At 51.4% G+C, this 25,563-nt stretch overlaps 13 protein-coding genes across 13 annotated transcripts; 6 read left to right on the forward strand and 7 right to left on the reverse strand.

Moving 5' to 3' along the window:
• Positions 1-66: 66 nt before the first annotated feature.
• On the reverse strand, positions 67-786 carry N7487_004038 (putative SNF7 family protein Fti1/Did2; the record flags this gene model as incomplete). The annotated part of the gene is made up of 2 exons (XM_056871785.1): positions 67-651; positions 742-786. The coding sequence occupies 2 exons, from the start codon at positions 784-786 to the stop codon at positions 67-69; spliced, it is 630 nt and encodes a 209-aa protein (XP_056729505.1).
• Positions 787-1,065: 279 nt separating this feature from the next.
• On the reverse strand, positions 1,066-2,668 carry hacA (transcription factor HAC1). The gene is made up of 2 exons (XM_056871786.1): positions 2,264-2,668; positions 1,066-2,208 (listed from the first exon to the last, which is right to left on the reverse strand). The coding sequence occupies exons 1-2, from the start codon at positions 2,464-2,466 to the stop codon at positions 1,134-1,136; spliced, it is 1,278 nt and encodes a 425-aa protein (XP_056729506.1). The 5' UTR covers positions 2,467-2,668; the 3' UTR covers positions 1,066-1,133.
• A 973-nt stretch (positions 2,669-3,641) lies between these two features.
• N7487_004040 (snoRNA-binding rRNA-processing protein ENP1) lies at positions 3,642-5,748 on the reverse strand (the record flags this gene model as incomplete). Its single annotated transcript, XM_056871787.1, has 4 exons — positions 3,642-4,744; positions 4,792-5,036; positions 5,088-5,484; positions 5,639-5,748. Coding segments are annotated over 4 exons (1,623 nt in total), but the record flags the coding sequence as incomplete, so codon positions are not given.
• Positions 5,749-5,981: 233 nt separating this feature from the next.
• On the forward strand, positions 5,982-7,772 carry N7487_004041 (SPRY domain-containing protein; the record flags this gene model as incomplete). The annotated part of the gene is made up of 1 exon (XM_056871788.1): positions 5,982-7,772. One exon carries the CDS (start codon positions 5,982-5,984, stop codon positions 7,770-7,772), a length of 1,791 nt encoding a protein of 596 aa, XP_056729508.1.
• A 128-nt stretch (positions 7,773-7,900) lies between these two features.
• N7487_004042 (glutamyl-tRNA(Gln) amidotransferase subunit HER2) lies at positions 7,901-9,552 on the reverse strand (the record flags this gene model as incomplete). The annotated part of the gene is made up of 4 exons (XM_056871789.1): positions 7,901-8,766; positions 8,816-8,991; positions 9,040-9,364; positions 9,417-9,552. 4 exons carry the CDS (start codon positions 9,550-9,552, stop codon positions 7,901-7,903), a joined length of 1,503 nt encoding a protein of 500 aa, XP_056729509.1.
• Positions 9,553-9,844: 292 nt separating this feature from the next.
• N7487_004043 (enoyl-[acyl-carrier-protein] reductase) lies at positions 9,845-11,151 on the forward strand (the record flags this gene model as incomplete). The annotated part of the gene is made up of 2 exons (XM_056871790.1): positions 9,845-10,062; positions 10,110-11,151. The coding sequence occupies exons 1-2, from the start codon at positions 9,884-9,886 to the stop codon at positions 11,149-11,151; spliced, it is 1,221 nt and encodes a 406-aa protein (XP_056729510.1). The 5' UTR covers positions 9,845-9,883.
• Positions 11,152-11,298: 147 nt separating this feature from the next.
• Positions 11,299-13,213, reverse strand: N7487_004044 (metallophosphoesterase family protein; the record flags this gene model as incomplete). The annotated part of the gene is made up of 2 exons (XM_056871791.1): positions 12,964-13,213; positions 11,299-12,916 (listed from the first exon to the last, which is right to left on the reverse strand). Exons 1-2 carry the CDS (start codon positions 13,116-13,118, stop codon positions 11,299-11,301), a joined length of 1,773 nt encoding a protein of 590 aa, XP_056729511.1. The 5' UTR covers positions 13,119-13,213.
• Positions 13,214-13,556: 343 nt separating this feature from the next.
• N7487_004045 (pyruvate dehydrogenase (acetyl-transferring) subunit E1 beta) lies at positions 13,557-14,861 on the forward strand (the record flags this gene model as incomplete). Its single annotated transcript, XM_056871792.1, has 4 exons — positions 13,557-13,804; positions 13,865-13,988; positions 14,049-14,335; positions 14,390-14,861. The coding sequence occupies 4 exons, from the start codon at positions 13,557-13,559 to the stop codon at positions 14,859-14,861; spliced, it is 1,131 nt and encodes a 376-aa protein (XP_056729512.1).
• A 285-nt stretch (positions 14,862-15,146) lies between these two features.
• Positions 15,147-15,824, reverse strand: N7487_004046 (putative C2H2 finger domain protein; the record flags this gene model as incomplete). The annotated part of the gene is made up of 3 exons (XM_056871793.1): positions 15,147-15,680; positions 15,735-15,761; positions 15,816-15,824. 3 exons carry the CDS (start codon positions 15,822-15,824, stop codon positions 15,147-15,149), a joined length of 570 nt encoding a protein of 189 aa, XP_056729513.1.
• Positions 15,825-16,374: 550 nt separating this feature from the next.
• N7487_004047 (MCP1 family protein) lies at positions 16,375-17,420 on the forward strand (the record flags this gene model as incomplete). The annotated part of the gene is made up of 2 exons (XM_056871794.1): positions 16,375-16,579; positions 16,642-17,420. The coding sequence occupies 2 exons, from the start codon at positions 16,375-16,377 to the stop codon at positions 17,418-17,420; spliced, it is 984 nt and encodes a 327-aa protein (XP_056729514.1).
• A 211-nt stretch (positions 17,421-17,631) lies between these two features.
• N7487_004048 (tRNA (guanine26-N2)-dimethyltransferase) lies at positions 17,632-20,017 on the forward strand (the record flags this gene model as incomplete). Its single annotated transcript, XM_056871795.1, has 2 exons — positions 17,632-17,697; positions 17,759-20,017. The coding sequence occupies 2 exons, from the start codon at positions 17,632-17,634 to the stop codon at positions 20,015-20,017; spliced, it is 2,325 nt and encodes a 774-aa protein (XP_056729515.1).
• A 329-nt stretch (positions 20,018-20,346) lies between these two features.
• Positions 20,347-20,886, forward strand: N7487_004049 (GFA family protein; the record flags this gene model as incomplete). The annotated part of the gene is made up of 3 exons (XM_056871796.1): positions 20,347-20,412; positions 20,472-20,634; positions 20,687-20,886. 3 exons carry the CDS (start codon positions 20,347-20,349, stop codon positions 20,884-20,886), a joined length of 429 nt encoding a protein of 142 aa, XP_056729516.1.
• Positions 20,887-21,145: 259 nt separating this feature from the next.
• N7487_004050 (tetrafunctional fatty acid synthase subunit FAS1) lies at positions 21,146-25,531 on the reverse strand (the record flags this gene model as incomplete). The annotated part of the gene is made up of 1 exon (XM_056871797.1): positions 21,146-25,531. One exon carries the CDS (start codon positions 25,529-25,531, stop codon positions 21,146-21,148), a length of 4,386 nt encoding a protein of 1,461 aa, XP_056729517.1.
• Between the last annotated feature and the right edge of the window lie 32 nt (positions 25,532-25,563).

The raw sequence follows: 25,563 nt of genomic DNA on the forward strand, positions 1-25,563 counted from the left end.
AATCCGGAGTACCCAGGAGGGGAAAGAGAGAGAGAGAGAGAGGGAGAGAGAGCACAAGCCACTTGCTCAATTAGCAGCCCGTAAAGCTCGTAGCCTTGCACCCAAACCATCCTCCACCTCGGCATCCACCTGCTTAGGCTCCTTCACCTCTTCCTTGGGTGCAGCATCCGCCTCGAGGTTCAGGCGCATATCAACTCCCGCATCATCTGCCAGTTGTTCCATAAGCCGATCAACGTCGGCCTCACCCTCCGCACCATATTCCTGCATCGATATACCCTGTGCGACATCCTCGATCGCACTGCTAGCAATCTTAAAGTCTTCCGACCGGGCGAGGAAGTTGTTAGCGTGGGAGACGAGGTGTTCGAGGTTGACGCTCCGTGAGGCAGCGTCTAGGCCCCGCGACGCCATAGCGAGCGTCCGGGATGTGTCGCGGGTACTCTGGGCGGCCTTGAGTTCGTTGATGATGACATCTGCGCGTGCCGCTTCGGATTTGAGCGTTACTTGGCGTCGCTTCTCGCGGACGGCGGAGGCGGCGTGAATGCGGGCGATCTGGAACTCGCGGTTCTTCATCGCTTTGTCCGCCTTGGCCTTTTCGGATTTGAAGGTTGCCTCCGCTCGGACGGCTTCTTTCTTGAGTCGGTTGGAGTGTAGCTGGGAAGATAATGTTAGCAATAGTTTCATGCATAGGCGGGGTGATGCACGCTGTGAGGAGGGGAAGCAGAGTGCGGGGAGACAACTTACCTTGACATTTGTGCGGGCTTCGAAGATAGGGTCTTTGCGAACCATGATGTCGGTTTGAGATGTTATAGAGGATGAGAACTGCAGGTGTATTTGGGTGTTGTGGAAGGCAGATGGATTTGGGGGCGCGTGGCAACGTCACTGACCGCATTCAGTTCATTCTTAGCGTCCCGAGATCGGTTTAATTTAGCAACACGGACAATCCAAGTCTAGATGTGACCAATATTCTGAATCAATCTTTCTACTTTTGGATGGAGGAAGTCTACCGTCGCCATTCAAAGTGTTACTACATTTAACACTACATGTACTATTATGTCTCGGAAATAATTGCAAGATGAGCCAGTCGATTTTGCATTATAAAAAACTAGTATACAGGCCAAAACAAATTGGAACCCTCAGCGCTGTTTGCCCATAAGCAAGGATGAAAGAGCCTTGCTCGCGCTGGAACTCCGGAAACTCCGTGTACCTCGATGCATCTTTCCATTACTGCGTTGCCGACCGGATTTCATTGTGTTTCCCCGCTGGTGTCGTTTAGACAGGCTGAGACTATCGATTGCCCAGGCCATGGTTAATAACGACTCCCAACTCGGTCGAGCCTCCGAGGCGCCAGCCGACCAGGTCTGCGGGGAGAAAGTCTCACTAACCGCTAGCTGCAATGCTCTGCCCGTCGCATCGCGAAGTGGACGCGCCAAGGCTGGGCTGCAAGCTAGTAGTCTGGTGAGAAGTCTCATCCGAAAGACCGGACGGTTGGACGCCTTCGAGGACGACAGACTCGGGGTCGAAATCAACCATAGAATCAAAGGGAAATGCTGATAGATCTCCTCCGTCGAGAACGTCAAAGGCAAACCCGTCTTCAGGGAAAGAAGGATTTGGCTCAGCGGGTGAATCACCGTGGAACAAGCGACGGAAGTCATCGTCAGAAAGAGGAGCTGCAACGTCATTTGCAGTCTGAGGTTCGTCGGAGAGGTCGAAGAGGGGTAGAGCGCTTCCAGATCCTTCGAGGCCAGCGACGGACACTGCAGGTCACACAACACCGCTGCAGGATGTTGTGTCACGTCGGAGGCCTCAGCCAGAGTGGAAGGTTTGAGGGTAGGAGAGTAGTCGGTAACGGAGGGAGTAGGGAAAGGAATTCGTTCCATAGGAAGTTCGTCTCCTTCTTGCTTGAAGAGGGTAGGCGTGAGGGTGGGAGATTCGATGGCGGGGGAGCTGGCTTTGGGGGTCACGCTGCGAGATCCACGGACCTCGGCGGAGAGCTTAGCCACTTGTTGGCTCAGACGGTTGTTTTCCGTCTCCATCTGGGAGAGACGCTGGATCAGGAACTGGTTTTGTTGTTCCATTCGGATCTTTTCGGTCTCGAGTTTCTCCATCTCGAGACGCTTGCGCTCGCGTGATGTTTGAGCAGCAGCACGGTTCCGGAGGACCCGTTCTATCCGGCGCTGCTCCTTCTCATCATCTGTCTTGGCGCGTTTTCTACAAGAGTCAGCGGGGTTCAGATAGTTTATTTGAAACAAGGTGGAAAACATACCTGGGAGGGAGATTTGTTTTGGGGGTTGGGAGTTCTTGTCCCCAAGACTTTCTCTTCTTTGTTGGCTTCTTCTCGTCTTCTTCATCCTTAATATTATCCTCAGGCTCCGGAGAGTCTAATGATGTATCCGCGGGGGAAACTGTGTACATCTCTGGGGATGGCGAGGCTGGGAGGGTATCCAACGGGTTGATAGTATCCGCCATGGTGACAGGGTCAAATGGATAACCGGTGCCGGACGTGAATAATAATCAGTGTATATGTATAGACTTATAATGACTTGAGTGAAAAGAGGATCAGATCACAGAGGCCACGTTATCATCACGATCGGCACCGGAGACCAGACTCCGGGGAAGATTGAGTCAGAGGGTGAGTCAGCAAAGAAAGAGAGAGAAAGAATGGAAAGGACAGCTGTTCAACTGCAAACAGGATGGGCGAGATGAGGTTTAAGTAGAGGCCAGCGTGGTCTGAAAGGGATGGCGTCGGATGGAACAAAGGGGGAGGGGGAACCTTGGAACCTGGGCACACACGTACATCAGGTACAAGCTACACCATACATTTTAACATGTGCCACCAAGTACCTCAAAAGGGGGCTGAGTCTTTGTAACGAGACACGTAAATTACGTTAATTTCCCCCTGCATTCCATGGTTCAGCCCCTGTCGGCAACCAATTATGATTTACCGCTGAAACATCGCACTTGTTACGACGGAGCTCCGTACGGAGGACCTACATCCTAAGTGGGCACTCACTCACTTATCTTGCCTCCCTAGAGTTCTATAATTGGGATATTGAGGCCCCCCAATACAATTGTATTCGAGTGCATACAACATAAATTATACATATACGGAGTATATAGAGTAATATTTTATTATTTCAATATTTATTCAGCTTATGATCTCTCGGGTAATACAAGGCACATCCGGTCACTCCGACTCGACCTATCTGAATCATGATACGTCTGTCCCACAACGTAATTCATCCAATATCACAAAGAGTCTCGAACAATCTAGGGTGGACCTAGTACATTGATACGTTCTCTCCTGAAGGCGCGATCAGGATTGTCCGGAGAATGCTCTATTTAAAACGCCAATCACAGGTGTTTTGCACGTTAATCAAGCCCCACCCCGTTAATTCTCCGTGCCCCTGACTGAGAATGTGATACTGTAATTGTGTACATCTATGGAGAAGGGGGCCTGTGTGCCATCTAGATTGGCGGAAATCATCCTGGGGATGCGACGGAACGACGGAACTATCTCGAACACGGCAGAATCATGGAGCCTAGGTTGAGGGGCTGAAACGGGGCGTCGAACAACGTATACAACTACATTGCCCCTCCGTTACTATTTAGGGATGACCTCGGGAGTTTACCTATAGGGGTGACGCCTACCATTTGCTGCACATGGAGAAAAGATAACGATATATGTCTACCTCAATTCAATACACTAAATTCAGTGATCGGTATTGTCATCCCATTTTGGAAACCTTCGACACCAGGGGAATTATATGCAGTCCCTCAAACAAAGAAAGCAAAACAAAAACGCCATCCCATAGAAACGTGCTCATGACAATATCGTAAGCGAACATGTGCGGGGCTATGATCAATTGACCTCATCTACATGGTGACATCCATCGTGTCGTCGCCAGCATCGAGAGCATTCTGGGCCTCCGGGTCAGGGACCACCACACCACGTCCTCGGCCAGCAAGCAGTTCGCGTCGCACTTCAGGTCCAATGTCCTTGTGTCCACGGACGAGAAGCAAATCGAGAAGCGCTTCACGCTGGTCCTCAGTGATGTCGTTACGATAACGCTGGGCGAAGACCAAAAGGGACTGGTGCCAGAGAACTGGCAGCTTGTAAGCCTTGGAACCGAGCCCTGTGGGTCCGTCGTTCATAGCATCCTCCGAAGGATCGACGGCGCGGAAACGCAGGAAGTGGAATACAAGGGCGTCGATGACCTTGTATGGCAGGGCATACTTCTTCTCCAAGAAGACGCGGATGAACATGTTGACAGCACCGGTGCTTTCTAGGGAGGTCAACGACTGTTCCGCGGCCAAATCACACATGCGGAGCAGAGCGGCTGCGGAGTGCAGCACGGGAACGGAGACACGGGCAATCACAGAAGAGACAATGTGGGCTTCACGCAGGGTGCAGGTTCCGGTGGACACAAGGGGGAACAAAAGTCCCTTGAAGAAGCACGCGGGCTTGTAAAGGGCCTTGCGCAGCGCATTGTAGGTGTGGACGTTCAACTTCTTGGTTTCGTGGATTTCCTCGCGCACGCGCTCCAAAAGCACAGTGTTAATGAACTCCTGGGCAACGTGAGGCTTGGACGAAATGAAAATACGGGTTACAGCGTAGACAGCGTTGCCGGTCCATGACTCGGGGCGAGTGATATCCAGGAGGGTCTGCCAGTTCGGTACAGAGGGAAGAATCTTGATGGGCTTGGGGAGTGGGCCAGACTTGTAGCGAGAAAGAATCATGCCGACCCTATAGCAAGTTAGCTTGGCCTCACAAGGAACTGTTGCAAAACATACTTCTCATATACTTCCACGGCCTTAGCGGGAATCTGGACTGCATCCTCAGGGACACCACCACCTTGGATGTATTGACCGTAGGGGCCTTCGCCAGCCTGCTTCGCCTCGTGCTCGGCAATCTTCTCGAGAATCAAATCGGCAAGGTTGGTGGGGCCAGCGGAGCTGGGGTCCTTGGGGTGGAATATAGGGTCCTCCTCGTGAGGCATGAATTTGTTGAACATATCTAGATCATTGGGATCGACCTCCTAGTAAAATGTTGGAAGCAATCTCATTATCCAAGGATTCAGGAGTCTTACAACTTGCTCAACTTCATCATCAACCCAATCATCGGCCTCAAACTTTCCCTCGTCGTCGGAGAAAGTCTCCTCATCCTCGAATCGGGTATCAAATTCAAATGCATTCGACTTGGGCTGTGCTGAGTTCTTGAGTTGTTCGGCAGCATCCTCGTCGGCCAGTTCTTGTCCAATCTGCAAAATCTTGCGCGACATCTTCGCGTCGACAAAGCGCTGTCCATTTTCGCCCTCCTCATCGTTTTCGGTGGCTTTTCCTTTGCCTTTCTTGCTGCTCTGTGTCCGAAGGTGCCCCGCGGAAGTGATATCTTCAGCGAGTGGGTTGTGTCGGCGAGCCGCTGCTGCAGCGCGGGAGCTTGAAACCTTTGGCATGTTGGGTAATTCTTCGAATAAACCGAAGAAACTGAAATGAGTAGTTTGGGCTGGCTTATCGAAGTACACACGACGATCAAATTGTGTGGTCATATTTTTTTTTCTGCCGGCGGTGCCCCCAATCTACTCACCGCCTGTATCCCACACCGCCTGAACCTCTTCACGTATTTTCTGCAATAAATTACTGACCGCCTTTGTTTCTCAAGGAGATTATTGTCCAGCGCGAATGCGATTGACTCTTTTTATGCACAAAGGAAGCTTGCTGCCTATCAATGAATATAGGAGTCACCAGAATACTATAATACTTCAATCGGGGAAGTCACAGGCTGCCAACTCTCTGGGTATTTCGCGTATATACGCCTGAACAGCTTGACAGCATACAGACAAGCTTCAAATTGAGTAAGGACCTTTCACTTTGCAGAAGCAAAATACTGCGAAGTCCTACTCATTGGATTCTATTTTGTTCAAATGGCTGATTCTCTCCAGATCGACGGTCCACATCCCTAACGGACAAAGAAAGCGTCCATTATGGCATCTGCCCCCCCCGGGTCTTCCGCTCCGTCTTCCAACATCAACTCCCCTATCTTACCTCCCAATGGTGGACCTTTGCTGAATGCGCAATTCACCGACTTGAATCCGCGATCGTCGCCAGCCCCGTCCGCTCAAGGTGATGGTCGAGCTAAGCGCAACAAGCGAGACAGTCGCAAGAAACGTGAAGCCAAAGGACTAGACACCGAGACTGCACCACCACCGAAAAAGCGAGCCACAGCTGCACCGAGCACCGCCCTGCCCAGCTCAAAACTGAGCATTCTTCGTCCGTTGTTGCTCGCCGAGCCACACGCCTCGGATCGATACCCTCCACAACCTCGCCAATTGAATCGCGTGAGCCGAAAGACGTCGGACGTCTTAGGTCAGAGCTGGGATTTCTACGAGGTTGTCGATAAACTCACCAACAAGAATGGATTCCGTTACAGCTACGCCATTGCAGACCCCGGATTCCCTCACATCAAATATCGCCAGACCGATGTTCGCCCGTACCATACCCGCTTCAGTTTCGAGGATTCACCGGCTGCCATATCGTTTTCAGAGAACGCGACTGCGGTGACCACCAGTGACGCGTGGCATACTGCCCGCGCCAATGTGTGTGCTCGAGAGGGCACATATTATTACGAAGCTCGCGTGATTAGTGGCATAGTCAATGATCCCCAGGCACCTCAGAACGGCAGATCGACAACTTCGCCCCGTGGCCATGTCCGTATTGGATTCGCCCGACGTGAGGCCGACCTCGATGTGAATGTTGGGGTGGATTGCTACGGATACGGGATTCGAGATGTGAACGGCGAAGTCGTCAATCGAATGCGATGCGAGTTCTTCTTCCCCAAGGGGGAGGCCATCAATGAAGGCGATGTTATCGGCATGCTAATCACTCTTCCACCTCTTTCTCTTCACAAAAAGATTGTCGAGGGCACTTACGACCCCACCGATAATAGCCCATCACAACCGGTAGCAACCAACATCATCCGAGATCGGATTCCCTTCCACTATAAATCGGATTTCTGTTGGCAGCAATCCAACGTCTTCTCTACGAAGCACCTCCGTGACTACGCTTTCAACCTCAAGGAAACACCGACGTTTGGTCCCCCATCCCCTTTGAACAGTGAAGACGCCACGCTTCGGACACTCCCGGGATCTAGTATCACTATACTAAAGAACGGAGTACAAATGGGCACCCCCTTCAAAGAACTCTACGCCTTCCTGCCGCCCGCAAGTCGTCTCGCCAATGGCACAAACAATCTTGGTATTGGTGAGCGTGAGAATGCCGACGACGGCTTAATCGGTTATTATCCTGCCGTGAGTTGCTACGGCGGTGGTGCCGTCGAATGCAGATTCGAGGGGCCGTGGTGGGTTGGGCCACCCGAGAAGACCGAAACCGGAGAGCCAGTCCGAGCCATGGGCGAACGTTTCAATGATCAGATCGCCGAAGACGTGATGGCCGATATCGTGGACGAGGTAGAAGCCATGTTCACATGGGGCGGAATTGATGGCGATGTCATTAACAATAACACCGAGCTTGATGGAGCTGGAGTTGTGGGAGGGGCGGAGGTGTTGAAGGGTGGTGTCAGCGCGGCGCTTGACTCTACCCTTGCCCATACTCCTGGGACTGCCGGGGCATCTGATTCCGCTGCTAATAGCAATCGTGAGACACCGGCTGCAGGCGATGTTGGGAACCACGGCCTTGAAGATGCGATGAGCGTCGGGACAGCTGGCACTCCCAACGTTGAAGTGCAGGGTGATGGCGATGTCGAGATGACTCAGTGACATATGACATACTCAATGGGAAAATGGCATGGGCGTTTGGGTTTTGTAATAGCATTGATACCAATTCTGATTTCAAAATTCTATTCACATAATATACATTTCATATAGTAGTCGTACAGGTATGAGGCCTAATCTAAATTTCTTCCCTCCAACATCTCTCCCACTTTCATGACTAACTGATCGTCTCCATATTGACCGATCACCTGGATTCCTGCTAGTTCAGCATCTTTCTCCCCGGACACTGTCACGGGGACTGAAATTGCAGGTAGACCAGCCAGACTGGCGGGAACGGTGAATACGTCGGTGACATATGCATCCAGGGGTGATTGCTTGGTAGATTTGCTCATCAAGTCCGACAGCCGTGGCGGGGATGAGGGAGCAGTAGGACATATGATGACATCTACGTCATTTTCCTTTGCAATTTTGTCTGCGCCTTGTGCAGCAAGCGGATGCTTGGCTGCAAAGACAGCATCAAAGTCTTGTTGGACTAGACGACGCACCCGTTGTGCTTGAATGAAATAGTTGTCAATGGCATCGGCACTCAAAGTGAATGTGCCTAGAACAATTCGCCTCTTCACTTCTTGCCCGAATCCCTGTCCTCGGGTATTTGAGAATAGATATCCATCAGGCTTTCCGTCGCCATCTGGGCCTTCGGCGCGAGTACCGTAGCGTACACCGTCATATTTGGCCAGGTTCGAAGATGCCTCGGCAGGTCCCACGACATAATAAGTAGATAATGCGTGTTTTGTGTCGGGCAGAGAGACGGAGTGGACAGTGTGTCCTTGTTTCTTCAGGTGTGCCAGAGAAAGAGCCCAAGCCCGTCGGACCGAGGGGGTCAGCTCGGAAACGTTGTACTCTATTGGCACGCCGATTCGGAGAGGGGCTGAAGTCAGCCGCGAGGCAAGTTGTGGTGTTTGGAGAGAGGCTTGGATTCGAGAGCGGGAGGATATTGAGAGGTTGGTAGGGTCACGCTGGTCATGTTGGTTGAGGATGTCTAATGCTATTAGCACAGTCGTCATCTAGTCACACTGGTTAAAACCCACCGAAGATATCGCGCACATTGGCCGTGGTTTTCCCCAATATACCCACGGTATCTAGAGAATTGGCGTATGCCACCACGCCCCATCGTGAGATCAGTCCGTATGACGGCTTGAATCCCACTGTACCGGTGTAAGCAGCTGGGAGCCTGACCGAGCCCCCGGTGTCCGTTCCTAGTGAGCTGTAGAAGTCAGCAACCAAGTCTCCTTGCTGAGAACTGGCCACTTACGCATAGCATTGGTCGGCGGCGACTGAAGCGGCACTTCCACCAGAGCTGCCACCGGCCGAGAGGTCTTCCCCGCTGGGATCCTGACGGGGGTTCTTGACAGGACCGAAATGTGAATTGATCGAGTGCGATCCCATCCCAAACTCGTCCAGATTTGTCTTTCCAGCGACAATGGCCCCGGCGGCCTCTAGTTGATCGACAACAGTGGCATTGAACGGGCTCGTAAATTTATCCAGGATTCCCGAAGCGCAGGTCGTCGGAAGGTCGCGCGTGCAGATATTGTCTTTAATGGAGATCAAGCGGCCGTCTACTGCGGACTTGGGCTTCCCTGATCATATGGGTTAATCCTGAAGTAGAGAGTGGAAGTCTGATGTTGCTACCTTCTTCTCTGCGCACATCTGCTTCCTTTACGCGGTCCAGCCATGGCCCCGCGCGCGACAACGGGGTTATGAAGGCATTGAAACCATGTGCATATTGATTAGCGACGCATTTCTCAGCTTCGCGCAACAAGGACATTTAGACGAGTGTGTGAGGAGTACAATATAGAAGGGGAGTGGGAACGCAAGTTTCCCGGGTCCGTGCTGCTTTTCCACGGTATCTACATATTCAGGTGTGTCTCTGTCACCTTTGAAGTTGGGAAGATATGTAGCTATATATGTAGATATTATATGTTCTTATAGTGCAGTTATTAATAAATAGCTATTGCTCAAATATAAACAATATCTAACAATTCTGAATGACCTCGGAGCTACAATGTCAATAATTCCTTCGGGCCGAGCGAAATCGACCAAGACGTCATCCGGATTTGCTAGACTTCTCTTCTCCTCCACTCTTTCACCTACCAACTATGTTCTCACGAAGTGTACTACAGACGGCCACCCGAAGTGCTCGCCCGGCCTCAGCTAGAGCTGTACCACAGGTGCTCGGTCAAGCTCCATTCGGTCGGCGATACGTTTCGGTCTATGGCTACACCCAGGCAAAGGCTCTCATCTACTCCAAATATGGCGAGCCCAAGGATGTCTTGCGGTAGGTTCCCCAAGCTGCCATTGAACAAACAAACCTGATCAATTTAGCCTTCACAAGCACTCAATCTCGGCGCCGCACGCAACCCAAGTGAACCTACGCCTGTTGACTTCGCCGATGAACCCGGCCGACGTGAACCAGATCCAGGGTGTCTATCCCAGCAAACCTCCCTTCCAAACAGAACTCGGAAATGCAGAGCCCGCCGCAGTCGGAGGAAACGAGGGCGCATTCGAGGTGCTGTCAACCGGTGCGGGCGTCAAGAACCTCAGCAAAGGCGACTGGGTCATTATGAAGCGCACAGGCCTGGGTACCTGGCGTACCCACGCACAGCTGGACGAATCCCAGTTGATCAAGATTGAGAACAAGGAGGGTCTGACCCCGCTGCAGGTTGGCACTGTCAGCGTCAACCCTGTCACTGCGTACCGTATGCTTCGGGATTTCTGTGAATGGGATTGGATGCGTGCCGGCGAGGAATGGGTGATTCAGAACGGTGCAAACAGCGGTGTCGGACGGGCAGCTATTCAGCTTGGCCGTGAGTGGGGAATCAAGACGCTCAATGTCATTCGACAGCGCAAGACACCCGAGGAGACTGAGGCTCTCAAGAAGGAGCTCCGGGATCTGGGAGCTACCGTTGTTATCACCGAGGAGGAGATGCTTACTGGCAACTTCCGGGATATGGTTCACGAGTTCACTCGCCAGGGCCGGGAGCCCATTCGTCTGGCGTTGAACTGCGTAGGCGGGAAGAATGCCACCGCTCTGGCTAAGACTTTGGCTCCTGATTCGCACATGGTGACCTACGGGGCCATGTCGAAGCAACCTGTTGCATTGCCTTCGGGCCTGCTGATCTTCAAGAACCTCGCGTTCGACGGGTTTTGGGTCAGCAAGTGGGGTGACAAGAACCCCGAGCTGAAGGAGAGCACTATCAAGGATGTGCTTCAATTGACTCGCACTGGCAAGTTCCGGGATATCCCAGTGGATGAGGTCAAGTGGAACTGGGAGTCCGAGGGCCCGGAGTTGGCAGAGAGTGTGCAGGGCACTTTGGGCGGCTACCGCAGTGGGAAGGGTGTGTTCACCTTTAACGGCGGTGATTAAGTCAATAGCCAATATGAATGTATTATAAAGCTAGGCGGTTTGCTCCCGATATTTACTTCGTGGTCAATTGGCCCCAGTACAACTTGAGTCCAGAAAAAAAAAAGGAATGAATTGTAACACAATTAACTGAGCTACATAGTATATTTATCAACACTCCCAGTTCTTCTTCACCCAGTCAAGGATCAGGTTTGTTAGAGACACGTTCGGCATGTACACATCGCTCTCCTTTGCGATGTCGACATCGAGACCAGCAAACTTGGCGGCCAGTATTATATATTTCTCGATGAAGTCAAGGTAGACCAAGTCCACCGTCTTCGGTGTCTCGGATGCATTGGCAGATTTGAGAGCTTGAATACAGTTGGGCACGCGGTAAAAGTTGATGGGTGCATGGATGGTGTCATCGCCATCTGTGCCCGCATCGTCTTTTGTCGTGTAACCAGGCACGAGGTCCGGACCGGACATGGGAATTTGCCCACTAGCTGAAGCCCAATTTTGGGCAATCACGTCCTCCGGATATGCAAGTTGCTCAAGAGGGCCCAAGGTTGTCAATGAAGATTCATCCGTAGATAAAACCTGAGGCTGCTCGTTCAAAACCTCGACAATAAGTTGTGCCTTGTCATATGGCACATCTTTCACATAGCGGAAGGTGCTGGTGAATGGAGATACAATAAAAGTCGAGTCTTGGGTAAAAGGTCCCTTGAAGATATCGAACCTCATAGCGCCCGTATTAATAATGGCTACCCTAGGTGTGTCTCCACGAGTTTCATCCTTCAAGTCACCCAAAACCTGAGTCTCAAGCCAGGTGTAGATGCTGCTAGGGTCCGGATACTTGACTCGCGACATCCATAAATCATGTGGAGCACATCCATGAATTTGGTCCAGATGAAGATCGGTCCGTGCTTTGGCGATCAATCGGGAGACATTGAGGCCCTTTTCGGTAGGGAAGGTCTCTTGATCAAGACCGGTGTGATGATAATAAGAAAAGATATTGTTGTCAATGTATCTGCGCTTGAAGACGGGGCCAGCAGCAGACTGCTGGCTTGTTTTGCTAGCGAGGCCATCGATTGACATGAAGCCAACAGTTTCCATAAATCGACCACTCGCTAGGCCAAAGGCTTTGGAATCATACTGGGCATAGTCACGCACGTGCTGGTGCCCACCAAAGAATTGGATTGGAGTATCCCAACGAATTCCCCGGATCTCCTTGAAGATCGCCCGATATTCCGGCGAATGAACAGGCACATGGCCGATCACCAAAAACAGATCCACTTCTTTATCCCGAATGGCTTCTTGGAACCAATCCTCTTTGATAGTAGAGGATACTCTTTGAACCACAGTATTGTTGTAATTTCCGTTGAAATCAAAGAGGAAGCCAAAGGCTACTATACGGATGCCTTGTTTCTTGGTAGTAAACTTCTTAAACCGCGGGGCTAGAGGCACAAGCTCCTTCGTGGTCGGGTGAATGATATCGATATTTGAAGCCAGATAGTTGCCCCGGAAATTAGGAACGGTGACAAGAAGCTCAGCTTCCGATGTATTTTGCTTGTATAGTTCGTGGTTTCCCGACGTCAACAGGTCGATGTGCTGGTGCTGCAAGATGTCTGAAAGGTAGATACCCTTGGGCTCGGACGAGTCATATAGGCCGTTCCCTTCGACTCGGTCACCAGTATCTATAACGAGTAGATCTTGTCCTTGTGCTTCCGCCTTTTCCCGCATGCGTGTCGTAAACGATATATAGTCTCCCCAGTCTGCGGAGTAGGACGGTCTGCGATGATTAGTATAACTCAAAGCTTAGCAGGGTCCAAAGCCTACTCCTGCAAATGACCAGCCAGCCAGCCATGAGTATCGGTAGTATGGAGGAAATTCAGTTGCCCGAAATCAAGAGTTCGTAGCGGAGCGGAGATGGGGTCGGGTGCGGAGGGTTGAGCGGCGAGCGCCGACGGAAGTAGCCAGAGCAAGGACAACATCAGTACCAACAATACACCCTTGGAAGAGTGTATAAAAGCATGTATTAACTGCAAGGAAAATACTTGGCAGAACTTGAAAGATTCTGGAAGGAAGCAGGTAATTATAACAACTAAAAAGTCGATAAGGTCTGAGAACCTTGGAAGATATGTTGTGTAAACAACCTTGGAAGGTCGAGGATGCCTTAGGGTGAGCTCTCTAATTCTGGTATGGTTACGGTTACAGTACCGGTGAGCTCTGATATCACGTGTTGCCCAACATCTTCGGATTTGCATCTCAAAGATTATACGGCGATAAGTTTTCCCTGGGCATTCACTTTGATCTACTCTCCCGTTCTTCTATTCAATTGTTTTTGCGGTCCGGTTCGGTCTGCGATCTTTAATTGAATACTTTTTCTTTTTCTTTGTTTTCATCTTCTCAATTCCCCCCATATTTCCGCAATGTCAGCTCCCCGACTTTTCCGCCCAACAGCTCGTCTGTTTTCCTCGCGCCTTGCTTCCACTGCTCTGCGCTCGAATCTCCGCCAGACCGCCTGTGCTCCTTCAATTCTGCGCCGTGGATATGCTACCGAGAATGGCACCAAGCAGGTCACCGTTCGTGATGCCTTGAACGAGGCCTTGGCGGAGGAGTTGGAACTCAACCAGAAGACCTTCGTCCTTGGTGAGGAAGTCGCACAGTACAACGGAGCGTGAGTGATCCTTAAAGTTCTAGTTGAAGCGAAACCGACGCTGACCTTTCGCCCGTGTAGATACAAGGTGACCAAGGGTCTGCTCGACCGCTTCGGTCCCAAGCGGGTTATTGATACCCCCATCACAGAGGCCGGCTTCTGTGGTATCGCCGTTGGTGCTGCTCTTGCCGGTCTGCACCCCATTGTGAGTATTTCAGGAAATGACGGTTGATCTAGGATCGCATGCTAATCGTTTATGATCTAGTGCGAGTTCATGACCTTCAACTTCGCCATGCAGGCCATCGATCAGATTATCAACTCCGCCGCTAAGACTCACTACATGTCCGGTGGTATCCAGCCCTGCAACATCACTTTCCGCGGTCCCAACGGTTTCGCTTCCGGTGTCGCCGCCCAGCACTCCCAGGATTACTCCGCCTGGTACGGCAGCATTCCCGGTTTGAAGGTTGTCTCCCCCTGGAGCGCTGAGGATGCCAAGGGTCTGCTCAAGGCTGCTATCCGTGACCCCAACCCCGTTGTTGTTCTCGAGAACGAGTAAGATTCCACCAGCCCATTTTTCTGGATTCCGCGTGAACTAACCAATGCCAGGCTCTTGTACGGCCAGGCTTTCCCCATGAGCGAGGCTGCCCAGAAGAACGACTTCGTCCTGCCCATCGGTAAGGCCAAGATTGAGCGCCCCGGAAAGGACCTTACCATCGTCTCTGTGTCTCGCTGCGTCGGTCAGTCCCTGACCGCCGCCGCCGAGCTCAAGCAGAAGTACGGTGTCGACGCTGAGGTTATCAACCTGCGCTCCATTAAGCCCCTTGATGTTGAGACCATCATTGCCTCCCTCAAGAAGACCGGCCGCATCATGGTCGTTGAGTCTGGCTACCCCATGTTCGGTCTTTCTTCTGAGATCCTCGCTCTCTCCATGGAGTACGGCTTCGACTACCTGACCGCCCCCGCTGTCCGTGTCACCGGTGCTGAGGTTCCTACTCCTTACGCCGCTGGCCTTGAGGCCATGGCCTTCCCCCAGGAGGACACCATTGTCAGCCAGGCCGCCAAGCTTCTGCGCCTGTAAGCCAATAAACGAGGGCGAGTGAGGAGCTCGCAATAATATAGCCATGTGCCTAGTACCCTTTCATCTGTTCCATCTTATGTCGTTTTATTCTGCTTTTGTTATCCAACCGTTTTAGACAGTCTTTTGGAAAGCATGTACCATTACACCAAGATCAGGACCAACGTAAATGTGCTTAAACGGCTTAGATGGAAATTCATTGCTGTACAGTAATTAAAACAAAGGATAATCCGTACCCTTCAACGCCATTAGATATTCAACTCGCAAGTCATTTCCGACATCACAACATCAGACCTTTTGGGCAACACACCCAGGGAAGCAGTCCGATGGCCGGCGAGGATCATAATATCCTTCTTGGTCATATTCATCGGTTTCGCTTTCCACATCATCATCTTCACTCTTTTGGGGTTTGCGTACATGTGATGGACCATCCTCTCGAGGTTTCGGGATATCATCTTCATCGTCATCTCCTAGAACGTTCTTCCTCTTGACTGGGGGTGCGGGGGCCGCTGTTCCCTTGATAGTAGCGAATGAGCTTTTGAAGCCACCCTTCTTGAAACCCGTGCTTCCCCCACTTGGTGCCACATTGTTCACAGGAGTCTCAATCACTTTCAGACCGGCCTGCGCATCGGCTTTACGTTCTGCGCGGCGGTTCTTCTCGACAGCATTGGGATCACGTGTTAGCTGTTTGAGATCTTGCAAACGCTTTCTGTGCTGGTGGTCGTATGAGCCGATATGCGCTTCATATTCTGGGTGGCGCGAGTAGGATTTATTGCACAGGGTACAGGTGAAGGAGCTGAGCGCAGACCGCGCTGACTCGGTCTATGAGGGTTAGCTTGGCGGTGGCCGATATGGCAAACATGGGTGATTAATTACCCTGGGAGCGGGATTTGTGAAACCACGCTATAATTGTTAGCTGGGGTGTGTCAGATTTGGACCAAAAAAAGAAGAGCATACCGGTGCCATTGTTTTTGAACAAGAGTATCAGTGATATTCGGAGAGAGAGCGTTTAGTACGGCTGCGCATTGCGACCATCTGCGTATTTATAACTGGCGGGTCCAACGCGCGGCGCCAGTGAAATCAGGCATACATGGGTTCATTGGATCTGTTATTAATCGTCTAAGCTTCTAGACTTATGCACTCCTTTTAATTATTAGCTAGCGATATAGATCCTGTTTCAGATATATCAGTAAGACTTTCACATATACAACCAACCCTTTATAGTAAATCAAGCAAGTCAAACTACTTACTATGTATACTCCGTAGTAACCTGCGATGTATACAGAGTCACCTGACCACCAGGATTCTGGGCAATCGTCATTACCCGCAGAGGAAGTAGCCTATCAGAGCTGCCGTATTTTCGCGACTCAGCGATCTTCAAACCCCAACATTTCCCTGCTTTTTCCTAGTTTGTCTATAAAATATGGATGCATGATTGACGACTTACTTTCTTACGAATTTTATCTTCGTGCTATTTTCCCAGTTCCTGAAACCCCCAAATCCTGAAAATCATACAATGTCGTTTGACGAGCTCTCGAAGCCGGAAGACATCGACACCAAGTCTATCATCTCCCTGCAAGAATTAGACCCATCCCCTGTCCATGATGTTCTGGATATTGAAAGCGGCGAATACTTTCCTAGGGCAGCCTCTCTTACGCAACATGGAGCTGGAATTTCAATCCCCAAACTAGGGCTTAGCGGTCATCGTTGGGATTCATGGCGTACGTCACGCGACAAATAAGCTAGTTTATACATCCATATTCTAACCCTAATGATCATTTAGTAACTGGTATTCAAAAATACTCAACCTACCCACCTACGGCTTTCTTCATCCTACATCTCGCCAACACCTCTCTTATCCCACTCGTGACTCGCTCCGTGCCCGCGAGCGAATCCTACCTTTTGCTCACACGACCCATATACCAAGCCCCCGGTCTAGAGCATCTTGTGTTGACGGTTCCTATAATTGCGCATATTGCCTCAGGAATTGCTCTCCGCAACATTCGTGCTAGGCGCAGAGCCCGTCTGTACGGCGCCGAGACTCGCGCACAGCGAAACACGTTATATTTCTGGCCACGGATGTCTTTACAGGCACGCACTGGATACTTTGTCGCGCCGCTGATTGGATTCCACGTATGGGTCAACCGTGCCACGCCATTGATCGTTGAGGGAGGAAGCTCTGGCGTAGGACTTGGATATATTGCTCATGGCTTCGCTCGGAGTCCTGTTTTCTGGAATGCCTTCTATTTCTTCTTTGTGACTGCCAGTGTATGGCACTTTGTTGGTGGCTGGGCGACCTGGATGGGCTGGAGAGTGACCACAGCACGCAGGGAGCGTGGCCAAAAAGGCTCGTTGGATGGTTACCTTGGGCTTACGGAAACAAAGTCGAAGAGACAGCGCAAGATGTGGTGGGTTGTCAATGGAGTCGCGGCTGCTGGTGCGGCTCTCTGGCTTGCAGGTGCCCTTGGTGTTGTTGGACGTGCCGGCGAAGGTGCGGGATGGGAAGCCAAGGGGTGGAATGAGATGTATAGTCACATCCCGATCATTGGGGAGTGGCTGTGACAGCTTTGTATGATTATACACAATATCCCCATAGACTTAATCCTAATGTATAAAAAGAGTCTGAAGACATGGAAAATATCAATTCTACCATACACAAATCAAGACTCATCCTCCGATGTGTCACTGAGATAATTGTCTGTGACCTACTAGGTACAAATAGGGCTACTTGATCTCTCATTGTGAGAGTTGGTTCTGATATAGCTCTCCATGTATGTATGTACTTACTTTTATAGTTGATATAAATTACAAAACAGGTATTGTTGTGTACTGGAAGTTGGTCTGTGCGTAGAATCTTTTTCTCCGTCGCATTCAACGTCTCTTGCGACATGCTGTAAAAGGCTTCGCTCATGAACCCCTCGTTGATTTTTGGATCAGCAACGAAATGCGCTAAGCGAAGACTCGTTCCCACCCTTATTCTCGCCCAATTCCCCCGCTTGACCCCCACCTCGATCCGATCTCGAATCTTTTCCACTTCTAGAGTCATGGAGGAACCTCAGATCCAGCTGGTGGAATACCAGGGAGACAATTATCATATTGTCAAGGAAGGTTTGGCGAAGATCCTCAACCCGCCTGCCCAAGCGGCCGCCTCCAAGGGAACGAAGAAGGATCTCAAGGCCGATGACCAAATGCAATCCGTCTTCTACAACCCAATCCAACAATTTAATCGCGACCTTAGTGTGCTAGCCATTCGCGCTCATGGAGAACATATTATCGACCTCAAGAAGAAGCAAAAAGCGGCCCTGAAGCTGAAGAAACAGGCAGGCAATGGGGAAAAGAAACGGAAGCGTGAAGACGACCAGACCGAGAACCCGAGACCCGCCCCAAATGCAGAACAAAAGGAAAGCACAGAGTCCAACGACCAACCACTCTCCGCTCCTCTGGCCGATCAAGAACCGCAGTCAGCCGCCCGACCAGAGCAAACCGCAGCTTCCTTCACTGTTCTTGATGCCCTGTCTGCAACTGGGCTGCGTGCCCTTCGCTATGCCTCGGAGCTTCCATTTGTCACAAAGGTCGTGGCTAATGACCTGTCAGAGTCAGCAATCAAGTCTATGAAGAAAAACATCGACTACAACAACCTTACGACGATTCAACCCAATCTGGCCGATGCTCGAGTTTACATGTATGGGCTTGACCACGCGAGCAAGTTCGACGTCATTGATTTGGATCCATATGGCACAGCATCTCCGTTCCTGGATGCCGCAGTGCAAGCAGCCAAAGATGGTGGCCTTTTGTGTGTTACTTGCACTGATGCCGGTGTCTGGGCGTCAACTGGTTATTCGGAAAAAGCATTCTCTCTGTACGGTGGTATCCCTATTAAAGGCCTCCACTCACATGAAGGTGGTCTGCGATTGATCTTGAATGCTATTGCCATGTCCGCATCTAAGTATGGAGTGGCCATCGAGCCATTATTGTCTCTATCTATCGACTTTTACGCTCGCGTCTTTGTTCGGATCCACCGATCTCCCGCACAGGTCAAATTTACCGCAGGCAACACAATGCTCGTATACAATTGCGATACCGGCTGTGGCGCATGGTCAACACAAACCCTTATATCTACCAAAGCCAGATTGGACCGCAAGGGGAACCCCATATACCACCACGGCCTGGCCAAAGGGCCCACAGCCGGACCGCACTGCGAGCACTGCGGCACAAAAACACATATTGCAGGACCTATGTGGGGCGGCCGGCTACACAATCCTGACTTTATCCAGAAAATCTTGGACATGCTTCCTGGAGCTGATCCCGAAACATATCAGACCTGTGCTCGGATTGAGGGAATGTTGACCACTGCCCTCGAAGAGGACCTGGACCTCACACCATCTTCATCCGAGCAACCCACTCCCAAACAACCCCCGCCAAGCGCCAAGAACCAGCATGACCCTGCCTACCCAGCCATCATTCCTCGAATGGACGTTGCCGCTCGGGAAAAATACCCATTCTACTTCTCACTCAGTGCTCTCGCAAAGGTCATTCACGCCACTACCATCCCAATCGACGAATTCCGCGGTGCTCTCAGCCATCTCGGATACCGCTCTACTCGTAGCCACACGAAGCCAAACTCAATCCGCACTGATGCGCCCTGGGAGGTGATTTGGGAGATCATGCGCGAGTGGGTCCGTCAGGAATCGCCTATCAAGGAGAGTTCCTTGAAGCCCGAAACCGCCGGTGCGACGATTATGAGCAAGAGCCGTGAAAACCTGCGTAAATTGGGCGACGAAGATCAATGGTTATCTATCCTCAAAAAAGACCTGATGTCTGCCGTCGAGGGTGGCAAAAATGTTAGTGACTTAGTCACTAAGGTTGAAGCCGCTCTCTACCGGTCCGGATCGCGGAACTCTTGGAAAAATGCCCCTGCCGCTTCTGCGGAGACTCTCCCCGATGCTGATGCCGGTGCCGATGCCCAGCCTGTGCCGGAAAAGGAAAAGGGAAAGGCACCAGCACAGCTCTTCACGCGGCCTCACCCTAGCACCCTTGAGGTGGTCTTTGATGAAGCTCTAGGCCGTGAAGTGTCTGCTACGCATACCAAGAAACGACTGGTGCGGTACCAGCTCAATCCCCGTGCCAACTGGGGTCCTCTCAACCGTGCGGGGCGATAATGATGTTCAGATATCTTTGTTCATATATAGAAAAGTCTCTGTACGTTTTATGCTTTTTCGTCAAATTATACCTACTGTACGCTGTAAAGTGATAAGCCTGACAATTTTTTTACTCCGTGTTATCATTTTCATTCGTACGTTTGTATATATATATATATATAACCATGAGTTATCGTCGTAATGGTTGGAATGGGCTTGCCCAATACTTTATTGTTGGGGCCACCAAGTGCTTAGTCAGAAGCCAGTTAGCCCTGACATCGGAATGTAGCCAACTTATTTATATGTTGCCTAATGTCACTCTGAAACGCTTCAGCAGATACTACATAAAAATGGCTGTTGGTGGTTGTTTTTGCGGCAATGTTCGAATCGAATATGTTGGCCAGCCTCTAGCATCGGTTAGTACAGTCTGTAGGATTCAATGTTTATAACCTAACCTAACATTACACTCCATTAGGCACTGTGCCACTGTGTCGACTGTCGCAAGCTTACAGGGGCACCCTATAGCTACAACTTCATCATCAAAACTGCAGACCTGAAGGTCTCTGGAAGTCCCAAGGAAGTGCCAAAGACATCGGATAGTGGAAACGCTATTAAGAATTACTTCTGCCCTGACTGTGGTTTGTATCATACTGAATGTTGGGGAAGATAAGCAACTGACGAAAGTGATAGGCACCCCGCTATTTGGACGGAAGACCAACCCCAATGGAGATTCCGAGGAGACTACAGTCGTCCGGGCCGGGATATTTGATGATAAGGGGATTTTGAATGAACGGACGCCTGTGGTGGAGATATACACCAAGCAACGACTGAACTGGCTAAGTCCTATTGAGGGGGCTGATCAATTTAGTGACATGTTGCCACTACCATAGTTAACAGTTTGGCGTTTAATATGTAAATTGCTTGAGGTTTCATCTTTGTATAAAATATTGGCACATTTCTAGGAAGTGCAAGAAGAGTATGGAAGTATAACTGATATGGAAAAGAACTGTATTAAAATGCGAACTGAAACTCATATACATGCACATAAAAACTCCAAGGCTTTGAGACATATCACATAATGACCCATGAGAGCGAAAAAATGGTCTATCAAAAACACAACATTATAAAGAGGATATCAACAGGAATAGATTATTTCGCAACGGTCTCGTTGCCCTCTTCGTACTTTTCCCAGTTCGCCAAGATAGAGGCAATGCGGGGCGAGTTGGTGAGTCTGTACACATCCTCGAAGTATTCCTTGGTGATCTCGAAGGGACGCGCAGTAACGTTGGGGATGTACTTGCCGACCAACTTGCTGGGGTCGATGGTGGTCTTGTTGATCTTCTTCAACAAGAAGGAACGGAAGGGCTTCACACCAGAGCGCAGGAAAGTACTGTGGAAGGGCACATCGATACCCTTGAGAGGAATGGTGGCGAAACCACGCTCCAGGGCGATGGGACGAGGCTTGGCCTCGGTTTGCTTGACACATTCCTGGATGATACTGACCAAGTGCTCCTTGACGTCCTCCAAGGACATGCTCTCCATAAGAGCGGGAATGTCAATGTTCTGCGCCTTCAAGAAGTTCAGCAGGTTGGTGAGGCAGTCAAGAGCACGGAGGTCACCAGCGGCGACGTATTGCATGTTGGCAACGTTGTAGTTGACAATTTCCAGCAGCCAGCCAGTGGTCTCGGAAATGTTCTCAACAACGTACTGGAGTGCCTGCTCGTTGAAAGTCTTGGAGATACGGCTGGGGTTGACAGCGCACATGGAGTAGTTGGAGCGACCCTGGGCATCACGCTCGACGGCGACTTGCATGGTCAGACCACGGTAGAACACGACAGACACCAAGCTCTCAATGGGCATGACATCAGCCAGAGCGGCCAAAGCCGAGTATTCACCAAGTGAGTGACCAGCGAAGCTGCTGTCGCGCTGCACCAATCCCTTGGTGCGCATGTCCTCAAAGCTGGCCTTCTCCATCAGAGTCAAGGCTGGCTGAGTGAACTGGGTGGCAGAGAGAAGACCGGTGGGAGAGCGGTAGGTATACGAGGCAGTGTTCTCATCGACCTCCTTGAAGATCTTCTCAGACTTGATGGACCCATCGGCGTTCACAGACTCGAAGGTCATGGCCATGTAGTTCTCCCGGATGGCCTTACCCCGGGGACCACCGAAATAGACGGTTAGCTCCTTGGGGTTGTTCTTGACGATGTCAATAATGGAAAGACCGTAGTTCTCCATGAAGTGGCGATCAGCCCGGTCCCAGACCTCCTGGGCCACTGGGCTAGAAGCATACAGCTCCATACCCATTCCCTGCTCCTGAGAACCCTGGCCAGTGAAGACGTAGGAAGTGACTGGCTGCTCAACCTCGGCCTCACCCTGGAGAACCTTCTCTTCTGTCTCCTTGTTGCTAGCCTCAACCTTGATGATCTTGCGACCAGCAATCATACCGACATGCTGGAGCTTGACGGTGATCATGTCGTTGGGCAGGACCATGCCGACAAGTGAAACTTGGAAGCCACGAACACGACCAATGTTGTTCTCGGCGGCCCAGGTCTCGACAAGGCTGCGAACAGCGGCACTGCTGTACATGCCATGGGTGATGGTTCCGGGCAAGTTGGCATAGCTGGAGAAGACGCGCGACACGTGGATGGGGTTGTAGTCACCAGACACACGGGCATAGGTCTCGTTGGAGGCGGGGGCACGCAGTTCCAGAGCGGTCTTGCCACTGAGCGGGATGGGGTTCTCGAAGTAGACTGGCTGCTCAATGGAAGTTCCGTTACGCTGGAGGTAGTCAACCACAGGGTTACCGTGTGAGTCACCTGCCTCGTATTCGACAGATGCCACTTGGATGACCTCCTTGGTGGGAAGCTCGAGAAGAACCTGTCCAACGGTCTGGACGTTGCTGAAGACAGTGGTGTTCTTGAAACGGATCAAACTCTGCAAGCGGAAGGTCAGGGTCTGGCCGAGAAGCTCAATGTCAGAGTCGTCCATGCGGAACCATTCCTTGGAGCGGAGGATGGCGACGTCCCGGCTGGTTGCGAGGTGAACCTGAATGGGGACCTCATCCTTGCGCTGGAAGGTATTCTCGAAGTCGGTGTAAGCACCCCGGTACAGGAACTGACTGGTGACATGCATGATGGCTTTGTTGTCTCGCTTGATGGTGCCGCAGACCTCGACCATCTTACCAGAATCCTGGTTGATGACAGAGTTAATCTGGGCCGTGGTGTCCAGAACATCGCCAACCTTTAGGGGCTGGGCACCGGGCACCATCTTGAATCCGTTGGACAGGTGGACAAGCTTCAGCAGATCTCCGTCAATGGTGCGAGGGAAGATAGGCTTGGTGATTGCCTGCCAGCCTGCCACAATGGCAAAGTCCATAGGGGCAAAGACCTCCTTGCCAGGACGGTCAACGAAAGCCTCACCAGTGTTGCCAACTGCGTGAACGAAGTCGGCAACATCCTGGGCAGTGATGGTTTTCTGGCCACCACTGAAGGTGGCAGTAGTGGGGGTGTCGAAGGGCACGTCCTTGTTGCCGAACCAGATGCGGTAGTAGAACTCCTTGATGCGATCGTTGCGGTCACCCATAACCTCACGAATAGGGGCGTATCCAGTCTCGGGGTGATATGTGAACAAGAAGTCCAGAGGGACAACGCCATTCTCGGCGGTGCGGCCCTCGAACAAGGTGAGACTGACCTGTCCCTGCTCGTTGATCTTGGCCTCGACGGTCTTGACCAACTTGCCAGACTGGTACGGCTCTCGCACGCTGATGACAGTCTTGGGAGGATCATTGGGGTTGGTTACTTCAACATACATGCCTGCGGTGGGAGCGACAATCCGCTTCATGGGGTTGGATTGGAAGCGGTGGCCCTGAACGAAAACATCGGCCAAGAACAGAGCATGTCTCCAGGAGTAAACGTCACCGGCAAGAAGACCGAGCCAGCGGTCCGAGTCTGGTAGGGCTGCAGTGGAAGACAAGCGGAAGCTGGTCTTGCTTGGCTCTTCCGAAATAACCAAACCGTCAATTTCAGATTCGGTGGTGTTCAGAAGCTGCCCACCGAAGTACTCAATGACAGGAACCTTGGTGCTGTCGCCACCGTAGACATCACGCAGGAGGCTAGCGATGTGTCCCTGATGAATACCATCAAGAATGTCCTTGACAGGCTCATCAATGATGTTGGAGAAGCGGGCAGCCATAGGACCCTGAAGAATACAGGTTCGGCCGACGTCTTGATCGACAATAGCCTCAAGATCCTCACTCTGCCACAGAGAATCCTTCTTGAAGAAGAACTCAAAGTTCTCATCCAGCACGGGGACGAAAGGCACGGGCTTCTGGCCGCGTCTCTGGCAGAGCAGCAGGAAGTGCTGCACATCCTGCGCGTTGATCAGCTGATCGGCAGCTTCGGGGTAAGCAGACAAAATGTTGTCCACGGTAGGGTAGGGGGTATCGATATCGGAATAACTTTGGAGCAACGATGCCTGGCCCTCAGCCGTAGTGAAACGCTCCTCGAGACGACGGAGGAAGTCGCCCGTCAAGCGCTTGAGCGAGGGATCGATCCATCGCGACTGGTGCTTGATGTACATGAGGTCCACCATGCGGCGAACGACCTCAGCATAAGTCATATCTTCCAGATCCACAGTCTCGCCTGCAGCGTTGCGGCCAAACCAGACCTTGTGGAAGTCATCATTCAACTTCTTGATGATGTAGTTCCGTTGCTTCTTGAGCTCAGGGACACGCTTGGCCTTGTCCAGCTTGAAGATCTTTTGGTCCATCTCCGCCCAGAACAGCACACCGCGAGTGGCCAGCTTGTGGATAGGCTCACCCATCTCGGACAGAACAGTGATCACACCACCTGTTGGTTTCTGGTAGGTCTTCTCCCACTCCTCATCGTCCACACCAGGGGCATCCGCAATTGCTTTCTTGGCGTTGTAAGAGGTGTGTGCCTCCTTCGCGATCATCATGCGAGAGCCGAAGAGACAGCCGTCGAAGGGCATATGAGGGTAGCCATACTTGGCGGACCACGTACCCGAGAGGTAAGGGTAAGTGTCTTCCGAACCACCGAAGCCACTGCCGGCAACAAGCACAATGTTATCTTGCTTGCGAATACGGCTGTACATCTGGAGAATGGGCTGGTGGAAGTCCTCGAAGGAGTGGTGACCACCGCCACGGCCACCAGTCCACTGAAGGATGATGGGGAACTTAGGGTTGGCCTTGGCGATATTGATGACTTGCTGAATCGCATCAACGGAGCCAGGCTTGAAGGAAATGTGCTTGATACCAAGAGTTTCAATGTATTCATTGGCAACTTCAATAGACGGCACACCAGCGCCAATGGTCAGACCCTCAATAGGCACGCCTTCCGCGCGCAACCGACCGATCATCGGAATCTGCCAGGCCATCGCACGGGGGTTGACATAGATCAGGTTAATAGTGATACCACGTCCGGGAGGGATGGCCTTCTCGATCTTGGTAATGGCCTCCGTCATCGTCTTCGCGTTGTAGTAGCCACCACCAGCCAGCTCGATGTGATAACCGGCGTTCATAGTAGCAGCCACAAAGTCCCAAGCGACGGTGG

This window comes from Penicillium crustosum (assembly GCF_028827405.1).
Source record: "Penicillium crustosum strain IBT 35664 chromosome Unknown utg000002l_segment0_segment0, whole genome shotgun sequence".
In the NCBI taxonomy this organism is placed as follows: Eukaryota; Fungi; Ascomycota; class Eurotiomycetes; order Eurotiales; family Aspergillaceae; genus Penicillium; species Penicillium crustosum.